A 12,839-nucleotide genomic window follows, 5' to 3' on the forward strand; every position below is an offset into this window, starting at 1 on the left:
CTTTACATCGCTTCCACTTTCCCATACTGTCAAACTCAATTCTGCCGCGATCACTCTGGCCAAGTCATTTACTTGCCCGTCTTCTGCAACCCATTCAACCTCTTTTCTGCCTTCCAGACTTTGATTCGTGTGGCCCCCTTCATATCCTGATCAGCTGGAGAGTCATGCCTCCACCTGCTTCATCTCCGCCACCGCCAGCATCTAAACTCTAGGGGGTCCTGTCCTACTTCTTATCATTGTTGGAGTCCAATCTGCTATATAGCTTTATCTGAGTTTAATCACCAAATAATTTATTGCTCAAATGCTGTACTTTAATAAATTAATCAAAAGAAAAATGTAACTATGCTGTTCAATAATGCAAGACGTAAAAACTAATATATGCTAATATATCTGATGAAGCTATGGTGCTGTTAAACAGGGCTGAAATTTGATTAAGCTGATACTCGGGGGACGTGATTTTTCATCACATATTCACAAGATGGATGGAGAACTGAAAGTAGAAGACACCTGAGATGTGCTGAAAATTACATTATACTTTCTTAAATATTAGAATGCAATTGCATATAGGTGTGAAAATAAAACACGTGACCTAGTCTATATTTAACAATCCCTTTTGTTCATTCATTTTTATTTAATCTTATCCTGAAAGATGCACTGGAGTCTGTTTGAAATGACAGGCTGGCATTTACAGGTAAAATCGAACAGGTTATTGTTAAGACTTTCAATTCATGGATTAGCTGCAAAAGAGTCATACAAAACACAGGATCAGGGCTGTCTAGTATTTTACAATTCATGTATTTCCAAAACCCTGAGCACTACACACAAGCAGCATTCAGAAAATCTTTGCTCCTTTGTACGGGATGGCGACTAGTTAAAAGAAACCAAGTTTTTATTTTTAAGAAATGCTCCCCATCCATCATCTGCAATCACCAAGAGACACCAAACCAGATTGGTCCGAATTTAAAAGTAGAGGCATCTTTATTATTTGCAGGAGCTTCTATAAGTTCTTTAAGGAGGAGTGACGGCTTGTTCGCCAGAGAGAAACTGCTACTTTCAGAAGGTTTCAGCTGGCTGTGTACTTGATGGTGAGAGGAGGGGGGCTAAGGAATAGATCTACCAGCTGGAGCCTTGAGACCCCTGTGGTCTATCTGGAAAAATGCTCCGGGTTTAGAGCAAAGGACTGAAAACGTCCCTCACAACTTAGAAAAGTGTCCTTTGCTATTGTGAATTTTTGTTTTGACATTTCAAAATCACAGTGCTAAACGGTCTACATGTAGAGTTGAACCTTGATAACTGAAACTCCAATTATTCCAATTCCAGGGGGAAAACTACAGTATATCAGACACAAATGACATCTTAAAACATAGCAAATATCAGCCTTTATTTAGATGTCATGTACATTTTAGTAAGAAAAAAAAAAAAAGTGACAAAGAAACTCGAGAGGAACAAGGTTGCATTTGGTGAATGGTCCCAGTTCTTGTTGCACCTTGAGCTTTGAAGTGAGCTTACAGACCGGAATGAAAGGTTTCAAGATCACCAAAACACACGTATACAGAAATAATCATAACAAAAGCCCGTTTCATTTTCTGTTTCCCATTCTGAAAGAAGAAACAAGCTTTTCTAAGACCTTTCAAGTGTAACTTTCTAATTAATTAGGAACATTGAGTCCAAGTTATTAATTACAGCTCTGAGCTTGAAAATAATTGGAGCTTCTGAGAAGGTAATTCAAAAGAGGGAAGCTCCTTCCAAAAAATTCCATTTTGAAGGAAGTAGTTAAAAGGTGCAGGCTCTGGAAAAGATGAGCCTATTTCCAAGGCTTGTCTTTGAAACTAATGAATCACAGTGTATCATGGCCTTGCAGCCGCAAGGGTAACAAGAAAGGTACAAAGGCTAGTTAAGCTTCAGTGCATCCTTCGCTGAGAAAAAGGTTTCCTGGTTCTGAATGAATTTTAGACTATAGTGTGTTTGTGTGTTTCAGTGATAAAAGAAAGCTCATGTATATTTCTGTCTATACATGAGACGCATTCTTTCAAAAAAAATACATTTACTGGATCTATGCAGCATATGCAGCATTAACAGGAGGGAAGATGTATTTAGGTATCGCCTAATGAAATTAAATTCCACCTTACTTTTTCACACTTTTGTACTGCAGGTAGCAATGGGGAGAAATTCAATAGGTTTTCAGTATAAGTGCTGCTCAAGAAAACTGGTTATCACTGGGTTTCAATCACTGGTTGTTGGCTTAGCGGGACACAGTCAAATCGTCACCTGAGCAAATGCACAGTTCATTACGCACACAAAACACTTCAGCAGACAGACAGCAATTTAAATGCACATAAAGATCAAATCTAAAGTCAATCAAGTCACGGATGAAAATTCATCGCCGTTCACTGGCGTTGGAATCGTCATCGCCGCTGATGATGTCGCCCGATTTCATTGGCTAAAAATAGATTTTCTTGTTCATCCCTGAGATGATCATTCAGGGTGATGCATTAAAGACTTAGGCCAGCATAGTTTAGGATTATTCTTTCAACCTTTAACAGGGGGGAGTAAAAAAAGAATACAGTGTAGGAGCTGACTATAGTTACCCAATCATCTGTGCTGCAGTGAAATACAAACTGCCAAATATTGCATCAATCATTAAAAAAAAGAAAAATCACCTTTAAGAAAAAAGCTGTCATGGAGAAAAAAAAAAAGAAAGAGTATATCTGCAAGGTGCACTCAGAAACATTATCGTTAAGATGTCGTTATTTCACACATTCTAGTCTTGTATAAATCATAATGAGAAAAAAAATAATCCATGTCGTTTCATGTATATACTGGAGAAAGATTTAATGCTCTCTTTGTCTCAATCTTAGCTCTATAGCAAGAGCGACGATTTGATACACATGAGCATCTTTGGTTTTGATGTTCCTTAAACAATCTGTGTGTGGCTTAGACGAGAACAATAACACTTATGCAGAGTCTTTAGCCTTTTGTTTGTTCAGCTCCCCAGGAGAGGCCCATTCCTAACCGTGTTTTCAGTGAGACATGAGAATGTCTTCGTTGAGAGAAGCAACAGGTCACAGGCCAGCAGTGGTCCAGTCCAAGACATGGAATCAAATAACATCTTAAAGTCCAATACGCAAACTAGGACAAACTGTGTCTGGACTCTGTCTCTTTTGTTTTGCCAAGCACCAGAGTGATAGAAGAAGTTTGCAGCCAGGAAACATTTCCTGTCTGCCCTCTGTCCAGGGAAAGGGCCAGTTTTAGGATTGTGGATCTGCATCGATGTGTGCTCCGTTGTGATTGTTTGTCTGACAACACAAAAGACTCCAGAAGATGAATAGCCAACCTCCAAGCACATTATGCTCAAGGCTATAAGCCATGATGAGCAGCGAGAAACCTCAAGCGTAAGCAACCAAAAACATTCTCCACCCAGATGATGAGCCCCAGGCTTTCTTTCAGTCTCTTGCAGTCCATTTAGAAAGGGAAATATGGATGGAGAGCATGCTGCCTGCTTAGCTTGGGACTCATCTTGATATGCCTGGAGGCTTCACATTCAAAGGCACAAAGCAGCAAGAGCTGCTATAACAGCTTGACCAGAAGTGGTTCAATACCCTGAGGTCAAAGCTCAGTAACTGTCACAACTAGACTAAATGTGCATAAGCCTCTCTCACCCAGCAAAGGCAAGAATCTGAATGAATGCTTCAAACAGTGACAAAGGAAATGAGAACAGAGAGTATATGCAATAGTAATGAGATATATACAGTAGTATATGCTGTGCATTCTGTTTACTTTCCCTCTGAGTATTGCCACAGCCTGTAATTAAGGTCTTTAACCTTCTAGTAATAAGAAACAAAGACAACACCAAGTCTCATTTTGACTGTCTCCTATTAACAAAACCGATCCAAGAAGACGAGTCTAGGACGCCTAGTGGCATCTCAACAGCCAACCTCTTTGCAGTAAATGAAACAATGTGTTGCTTCATCATGTTCAACTGGAGCTTTTAGAGTCAGAAAATGTGGAATGATGTACACCCACCGGGCAAATAGTGCGATCACTTAAGCTTGCAGTGCGATACTCATCTGCTGAATATGCATTTCACATAAAAACAGATTATTTTTCACAGGTGGGAAATGTAAATCATGTTCAACATCTGTATTGTAGGGACTTTAATTTGTCTGCAGCGGGGGATGTTTAAAATGTCTTACCACTGCTAATATTATTTTAGATGGAATCCCTCTGCAAGCAATACCTGCTGGATGTTTCAGTGACTTGATCCACATAAAAATTTATTTGATGTGCATACATCCAAAAGCGTAATCTAAATCAAATAGGTAGCAGTCTGGAGCTTATTTCATTCTGCTTTCATTTCTTTTTTACTTTACATATTTTAGTTCAACAGTGCGGTCGGGCAGCAAGTTTTTGAACTGCAGTTAAAAGTGCAAGTTCACACATTGACACACGTTGACATTTTGCTCCAGGCGGCAAGCGCCCTTTCCATCCTGACAACAGGCTGCTTTGTGAGTGTGTCCGGGGATGTTGTAGGAATATCTGAAGTCGGTGTCTCGTGCTTCCGCAGCCCTTAATGCCAAAGAGCAGACACCAAAGCATTTTCCGTACCGCCGCGCACAACACATTTCAAGAATCACGAAGAGTTTTCATCATGTTGCAGGCTTTCCAAATGTCATCAGTGCCACAGACACTACGCAACTCACCATCACAGAAACACCAGAGATCCTCTTAAATATTGACTGAAACTAATACAGTAATTGAAAATGACAAGGTGCCAGTTACAGCTGCATTTTTTAACTATACACCAGAGTTGTTACCTTACCGTTGGATCAGTTGTGTCTAAAGGTTTGGTTTCCTGGGCTAACACCTTAAAAACAAGGATGAAGATATACGTTATACGTTTTTAATCTTTAAGTGAAAAACAACCCGGGAATAGTTGCAAAAATGTGTTTTTTTGACTTAAGTTTTGCAACACGTATTTAAAAAATGTGAAAGAAAATGCATTTGATGAACTTTGTGAAAAAGGCAGCAACCGCTACTCTGTCACACAGATCACGTTCACCTATCATTACGGCTGAACTGATCACATTCAACCGTGCAGTGAAACCTCAATCATGTTTTGTAGCCAGCAATATTTATTAACAGATTTCTGAAAAAGAAAAGAAACCCCAAAAATAAAAGAAAGAAATCTGGGTGCTTAATTCAAATCTCTTCATCCTGGAACATTTTTTTTTCCTACCTCTACAGATGTCGGCTGTGTTTGAACAACTGGGTTTCATCAGCGACGTAGAGCCAGTCTGCCAGCAACCTCAGACAAGAACCTTCACTAAAAGTCAGCACAGCAGGTTCTGTTCTCGCTGTCGACACCGACCAAAGCCAACACACTTATCAACACGTCTCTTTCAACTCATGTCCTTTGTGTGTGTTTTGTCTTGTCAAACATATATGGCATTAAGTAGCTATTTTTTTGATGAAGTATTATTTTGACTTGCGACAGAACACTCATTGATAGTAATTAAACCTTTTTCTCGAGACTTGCTGCAAGCGTTGACAGTACATTGTGACAGATTGGTATTTGGAAAGCACGGAGGTTTGTTTGACTAAAGTCGTTCCATCATGCTCAAGCTCATTAGAAAGATCTAGATTGCACCTCTCCATCATCTCTGTTTGTTCCTCTTGGCTATGGCTTTGAAACTAACACAGGACTTTACATTTCAAGCCACAGGACAATGATGGCAGTCATGCCGAATGAAAATCAGATGGGCGATGTATGAGAACGTAAGGTGTTTCCACTGCTGCTGGTTGTGGGAAAAGCTTTGTTTCCATTTTAAAATGAAATATAGCTGAGGAAAATCTGACAATCTGAAAGACAGCTTTGCAAAATCCCCACCTGTGCAAAGCATGAATATTCAACAGGAAAAAAAAAAACGAGTGTGATTTCCAATAAAAAAATATTTTCAGCGCAGGCGAGCCATAAAAATTGCTGTAGCTAGTGTTGAAAGCTTTGTCCCACAGTTTGCAGGTGGAATTTACATATATTAAGTCTGGAAAACAAGTGAGATTCATGGCTAACGATGGTATAAAAACCCTTTCACACTCTCTCTCTGCTTCCCTCGCCCGCTTTCTCTCCATCACACAGACAGCTCTGCTTGTTCCTGGTTGCTCATGTGTGGCAGCAGGCTGGATGGAAAACATATTGCTCCATCAATCACGCCCCATCCTTCTCAGCAGTACGCTCAACTCCGACTGTCTGAGGCCACATTGAATGAGTCCTTCTGTAAAAATGCAAAGATGACAAATATTCCTCCTAACACTTCCACAGCTACATCTCTGTCAAAATCTATCTCCGCCAATGACCTCATCTCTTTCAAATGATGTTACTCCTCCTCGCCAGTCCCTTAACTGACATCATGTTGACAGTATCTTAATACGCAGAGCGCTGGGTGTCTGCGGTGTTCAAACAAAGCCTCCTTCTCCCCCGTCTTATGCCAATAGATCAAATGAAAAGATAGAGGGAGAAGAAGGAAGAAGACGTCGGTTTTCATCAGTCTGGCTGATGCTTCCAGGAATTTCTATCTTTCAAGTCTTTGTTTCAGCACACAAAAAGACTCGAGCACAGAGAGCCCTGGCATGCCCACACCACAGCGCAAAGAGACACTTCCTCCCTCTCGTTCTTTGGATAGATCCCCAGTTGTAGCCCCTGGGCACCGCATATGCCACCTATTTGTACTCCAGAAACCACGCAGTTGTAAGCTAAAGGCATGTATGAAAAGAGGGACACTTACTCATTTTTCTCTAGAGCCAGGAGCAGCTGTTCACTTTCCACTTCAATCAGGAGCTTCAGTGATGCTGGGTGGCTCTGAAGAGACAACAAGCAGGAGAGGAGATAGGAAAAATTAATTCTGGACTCTCACACACAGATTTTTGATTGAGGGAAGACTTGTTGTGACACTTGTTGCTGTTCGAATGCTGCAGCATTAGTTAGAAAATAGCTGTGTGGCAGTATAATGAAAAAAACAACAACCCCAAAACACTAGAAACTTTACTCCAATCAGAATGAAACTTTGACTGAACCACCCAGCACTGTGAGAAAGGATGCAAGACGACTGTTTTCAATTGATCAGAGGAGTCGGAAATCCTTACGAAGCTACTTTGTATCTTAGAACAAGAGCTGAGAGGATTAGCGTTATGCTTCTATTGCATTTGACATTAATCCTGCAGAAACCCATGAGTGTTCACACCCAATGAGTTACAACACCGTGCGTCTCTGTTAGAGTCAGATGAAGGGTCATATATATCACTTCTGTCAGTCACGCTGTGCAACAAACGTGCCTTCCTGTCTTCCCTCCGCCCCACACATGCGCGCGCACACACACACACACACACACACACACACACAACCTCTCTCTTTTAGTGTGATACCCTCACTCATACACACAAGCACAAAAAAAGAGAAATCCTCCTCTGCCTCACATTTTCCAAATTGCCAGGGCAACAACAAGCACACACAAACACATCTGACACATGCAGCTCAATCTGGGTCAACTGCAGCAAAGAGCACTTCTCTGGGTTAAGTCATCCATCACCCCCCATGAAGAAGAATGTCTAGTGGATCATAAGAGGATGTGGAAGCAGAACACTTAAGGTTTCAGGCAGTAATATTGTCTGTGGGACTAAACCTTCCGCTATTTTCTGCAAACACATTTTTCCAAACACATGGTTAGGCTTACACTATATAATGGGTACAACCATCATTGTCTTCAGATGAATTACAGATGATGCAGAGGATATTTGGATTTGTTACTAGGCAGTTGCACTTAAATTCGCCTTCATGGCGAGTGTTCATTAAGAAATATTGTGGCACCTTGATCGTTTGGTTAAGACAAAACAAAATAATGCACAAATGAATTCAGTCAATAACACAACCTGGAAGCTTAGCTCAGCTTTGTGCTTTTATGTCTGCTTGCAGCCACGTACTTTGTTTGTATAGTCTGGGATTATATCAACAAACTGAGCCAAGGAGCCCACATTTCAAACACTTCATCGATGTTCCAGCGGGTCATTTAGCGCTTTCTTCCATTCTCAGATTCTGAATTCGAACAGCTGTCTGTGCTTGAAATATTAACATAAAGAAATGATTATGATTATGCTGACTGTATGTGATCCAATTCATTTAAATATATTTTACCTGACTGCTGTTCCTGATCTGTTAGTAAGTGATCTGTTTTTTTGTTTGTTTGTTTTTTTTTAAATCACTTCAGATTGCATCGAATTTAAATGACTCCTACACTGAGACTATCTGTTAAATACACAAGCAATGTTACTTGTCAGATTACATTAATAGGAGATGAAAAAAAAAACTGTCAAGATAGTTAGGCTAGCCAAAAAGAAAGAAAGAAAGAATATCATATTCAGTTGTTTTTCATAGTCAGATTTGCAGAGACTTGGTTGGAGATCCAGCAGCCAGGCCCTGGGCCATGCACTGACAGGCTATGTCATCTTACTAGCCCCCAGGATTAGAACAACCAAACCTAGCACACAGATAGGTCTTAGGCCACCGAAGGTTCTTATCTATATCAGATATTATTAGGTCAGCCATGTTGCCTTCCAGTCACCTAGCAACAGGCTAAAATGACGTTCCATACACTTATACTTAAAAAGCAAATACTATCAGTTTTACGTCGTTACAATACCATCTCATTTATATCTACAAAAATCTGTTTAAGGCTAAAATAACTCATTTTACTATATAAATAACTCTGGCCACCCCAAGTTTTTACTTTTCTCAATCTGATTAAGTGTACTAGTTTCCCAACAACACAAACCTGCTAAACAATACTAAGCAATACTGTAGCATGGGTACTAGTGAACTTACCTCTGAACATAGATTACTGCAGAAAAGATACCTGTGCTAATTTAGTTTCCAGATCAATTTGATTCAAATTTGAATCAAAATACTGAAATACAGATTTTTTTTATTGAGCGTTAACAGAAACAACTGCTGTGCAATGATGTGCTTTAACTTTGGAATGCTCAAACCTTGTAACAACAAGTTACAAATGAGCGTTATCTTCCACTTTACACACGATATAAAAACTCAAACCAGGGTTTGGAGCTGTCACTTAAGTGAGCATGCCAAAACCAAAAGAAATCAGTTTAGATTTCGCCACTGATACTGGGGTGAAAAGTATGATCAAGAAATTGAAAGAAAGCCACAAGCCTGGAAGAGGTAGTAAGAGGTTGGCAGTGAAAGATTTCAATGACTCTGGAAAGAAAAATAGTGAGATATGTGACTAAAGACCCCAGAACAACTGCCAAGACACTAGTGAATGACTTCAGGAGTTTTAGTCTCAAAGTAGACAATCACAAGAACACTGCACAAGAATAGACTGTGAGCTTGCAGACTGAGGAAAAACACAACATCACTTCTGCAGAAGAAATCCTTTCAAGCCAGACTGAAGTATGCTAAGGACATTCTGAAGAAAAAAAATATGCATATTTGAAGCATGTTCTTTGGTCAGGTGAGACGAAACTAGAGCTCTTTGGCCATAGAAATGCTGATTATGTTTGGAGAAGAGGAGTACAACTAGAAGAATAGTCCCCAAAGTGAAACATGGTGGTAGGAGTATTATACTGTGAGGATGCTACAGTGCATCTGGAACTGGGAATCTCTTCAAGGTGTAAGGAATCATGAAGAATATGAACTAAAACTGTAAGCAATCTGCAGCAAAACTGAGTCTGGATTATCACTTTGTCTTTTAAAATGATAAAAATAGCCTACACGAAGCCCTGACTTAAATGTGACTGAAAATCTACAGGGTAAACTGAAGACCAAGGTCCATCCAAGAACACCATCAAATCTGGAGGAGCTTGAGAGTAGGACAAAGAAGAATGGGCTTGGATTGCTCAGGAGGCACATTCGAGACTTGCTGAAAACTACAACAGGACAAAAGGACTGCAGACTGTTACCCAGCAAAAAGTGGAGGCACAAATAACATCACAGAGACTAATAATTTTGACGCTGGTAGTCGTTGTTTTTTGTAAAATCGTTTAGTTTTTGTATGGTAAAAAAAATAATGGAAGCATGCAAAAATATATTGGGATATATGGAAAAGCTGTGTTAAACTAACCCCAATGACCCCATCATTTTGCCTTCCAAATATAACTTTAGTGTACTAGGAGTCGAGTTGCACTTTTGCTTTTTTGATAGGTGTCAGTTGATCCTGAGACTTTGAACATTGGCTGATTTTTGTATTCATTTTCATACCAGTTCCACACTTCACCATTTAAAAGGAATGTACTTTTGCTTTTTAAGGCACTTAACCCTAACCTATGAATTATTCAAGTGTAAAAAAGGCATGCAAATCAAGGGATAAACCAGTGTTGCACCTACACATAACAGAAAATTTAGTAAAAGAAAAATGTTCACCTTTAGGCACATTGAATTTATTAAAAAAAAAAAAAAAAGAAAAGAAAAAAAAAAAGAATAACAGTTTAATAGGCAAAAATATGATTTGTGCACCAACAAGGTGAGCTATCAGCCACAATGTACAGGACGAAATGAGAAGTTGGAGACATAAAAAAATTATCCATAGCAGATAAACTGTGTATGTAGTCATGTCCTTAAAAATTAGAAAAACAAGTAAAAATCAAGAAAAGACTCAACTCTGACCCTTTGGAGGAGTGCCTGTCAAAAAAAACATTCTTAAAGACAGAAAATGGAAGACAAAAGATTGAGGTATGCCAAATTAAACAAGAAGTGGACTGAACATCATTTGAATCAGGTGGTTCAAATATTCTCAATATGGAATATTGGAAATGTAATTTTTCAGCATGACAGTGACCCCAAACATATTGCCAATGCAGTAAAAGCACACAATGGATCACTATCAGTCATGGATTAGCTTCCTCAGAGCCTGGACCACAATGCATTGAAGCAGTGGTAGATCATCTTGACAGGAAAGCAAGCAAACATCCAAAGAAAAGCTTTGAATTTCCTTCAAGAAGCCTGGAGAACTATTTCTGAAGACTTCTTACCTAAGAGAGTTCGGGCTGTGTTGAAGGATAAAGGTGGTAATACCAAATATTGACTTTCAAGGTTGTTAAAATTGCACAAACTCTTGTTTTTGCCCTGTATATCATTTCCCATTTTCCTAGCAAAATATAAAGAAATGAGATGTGGCTTAAGGCTTACACAACACCATATATAAAAACACACCACAGTAATACTAATATGCAAAGACAATTGATCCACTGTACGATGAACAGATGCTGAAAAGTAGACGAACAGTAAAATAAAAAATGTAAAAACATAAACGGCTACTATTGTCCACCTGGGATTTGAGCTGGCTGATTGGTTTCCAGTCTTTTCCAACAAGCTGAAGAGGTACTGTAGTCCCATAGTGTTTCTGCCTTGCTGTCGGTCTGTGTGGAACAACAGTGCTCGGAGGATTTCCTATAAAAGAAAATATAAAAACCGAGTGAGAATGCAGAGAAAACTTCAAAGTGTTCTTTATTCTAAATTCTCTCAGTATCTGCAAAAAAAAGAAAGAAAGAAAGAAAGAAAGAAAGAAAGAAAGAAAGAAAGAAAGAAAGACAATGTCCACATTCTGTTCTGTGTTCACAAACAAGAGGAACATTTTCAAAACTGATTTTCTTCAAACAATACTGACAGCGAATTCCTCCTCGCTATTAAATCCTGAGCCTGGTGTTCATTAATAGCATCAGTCAGAGCACAACCTGACAGTAGAGCTGCCTTGTAATATAAAGTGTCACTTCAACAGAATCACAGCGTTTGTATATGTGATGGCTTTTCTGCACCATAGCGTGCAATTAATGCTCCCTGAATGTATTTGTTTTTCATAGCTAACAATTATCTACGCTGACAAAATGCCATTTCCATTATATCTAAGCTGTTCCCAAACATATGTTTGTCTTCTTTTTATAGACCATCAGTAGAATGGATCCCCTCTCCTCTGCCATAAAGACATAAATACAACAACACTAAATGGCACTCTCAGACATCAAGCGATGAAAACTGTTAACTTGTGGCAAAACCGTAACCACCCACTCTCACACTCGAGCTGCATAAATCTCCGTAGTTCTTGACTAATGGAGAGTTTTGAGTGAAGACGGCTTGACTTGCTGCTGCTGCTGCGATAACTCCTAACACAGGGCCAGTGTCCAGAATGCAGCGCAGGGATTAGACGTAGCTTTGGGGCATTGTTCCCAGCACGCTTTTATCTCCTCTCTCACTGTTCTGACAGGGTGTTAACCGAGCCTCCGAATGGCTACAACACTTGGGGCTCTGCTGTATTGCCAGTCATTTAAGAATATATCCGTCTCCAAATCCAATACTCACGTCCCCAAAGTGAGCCGACAGGAAACGGCAGGAAAACAACCACTACCCGAGCAAGTCTACTACCTTTAAGCAAGACAGAAGCTGCAGCTTTTCTAAATAGTACATTATGAGCACGTACTGAGCCAGAATGCAATAGTGAGCCTCTGGAGGACACTGCTAACAGGGTTCCTGCAGTAATCAGCTCCCCGCATTGGGGAAGTTATTTTTCAGCTTGGGTCTCTTACTAAAACAGCAGGGGTTGTTAGAACCATTTGTTTCAGAGCAAACATACTAAATCAATTGTTTGCTTGCTTTCTGTTTTCTCCCAGTGATACTCCATTGAGCACTTCCAAACAGCAGAGAGACAGATTTAGTTTGACTTTGATGTCAGTGCGTTTGTGGAAAGTTATGCGTGTGGTCGGTCCGTGCATAATATTTTGAACTTGAAACTTTACTCCATCTTAATTTTGAATAACATTCTAAGCACACATAAACATAAAGC

At 39.6% G+C, this 12,839-nt stretch overlaps 1 protein-coding gene across 1 annotated transcript in view; it reads right to left on the reverse strand.

Moving 5' to 3' along the window:
- LOC120737957 (disintegrin and metalloproteinase domain-containing protein 12-like) overlaps positions 1-12,839 on the reverse strand; it is a 77,798-nt gene that overhangs the window by 53,633 nt on the left and 11,326 nt on the right. The window contains exons 2-3 of the mRNA XM_040038920.1: positions 11,331-11,452; positions 6,783-6,856 (exon numbers count right to left, since the gene is read on the reverse strand). Coding sequence (XP_039894854.1) covers positions 6,783-6,856; positions 11,331-11,452 — 196 coding nt within the window. The remainder of the gene's footprint in view (positions 1-6,782; positions 6,857-11,330; positions 11,453-12,839) is intronic.

Source organism: Simochromis diagramma, unplaced genomic scaffold, assembly GCF_900408965.1.
Source record: "Simochromis diagramma unplaced genomic scaffold, fSimDia1.1 OVJJ01000402.1, whole genome shotgun sequence".
Classification (NCBI taxonomy): domain Eukaryota; kingdom Metazoa; phylum Chordata; class Actinopteri; order Cichliformes; family Cichlidae; genus Simochromis; species Simochromis diagramma.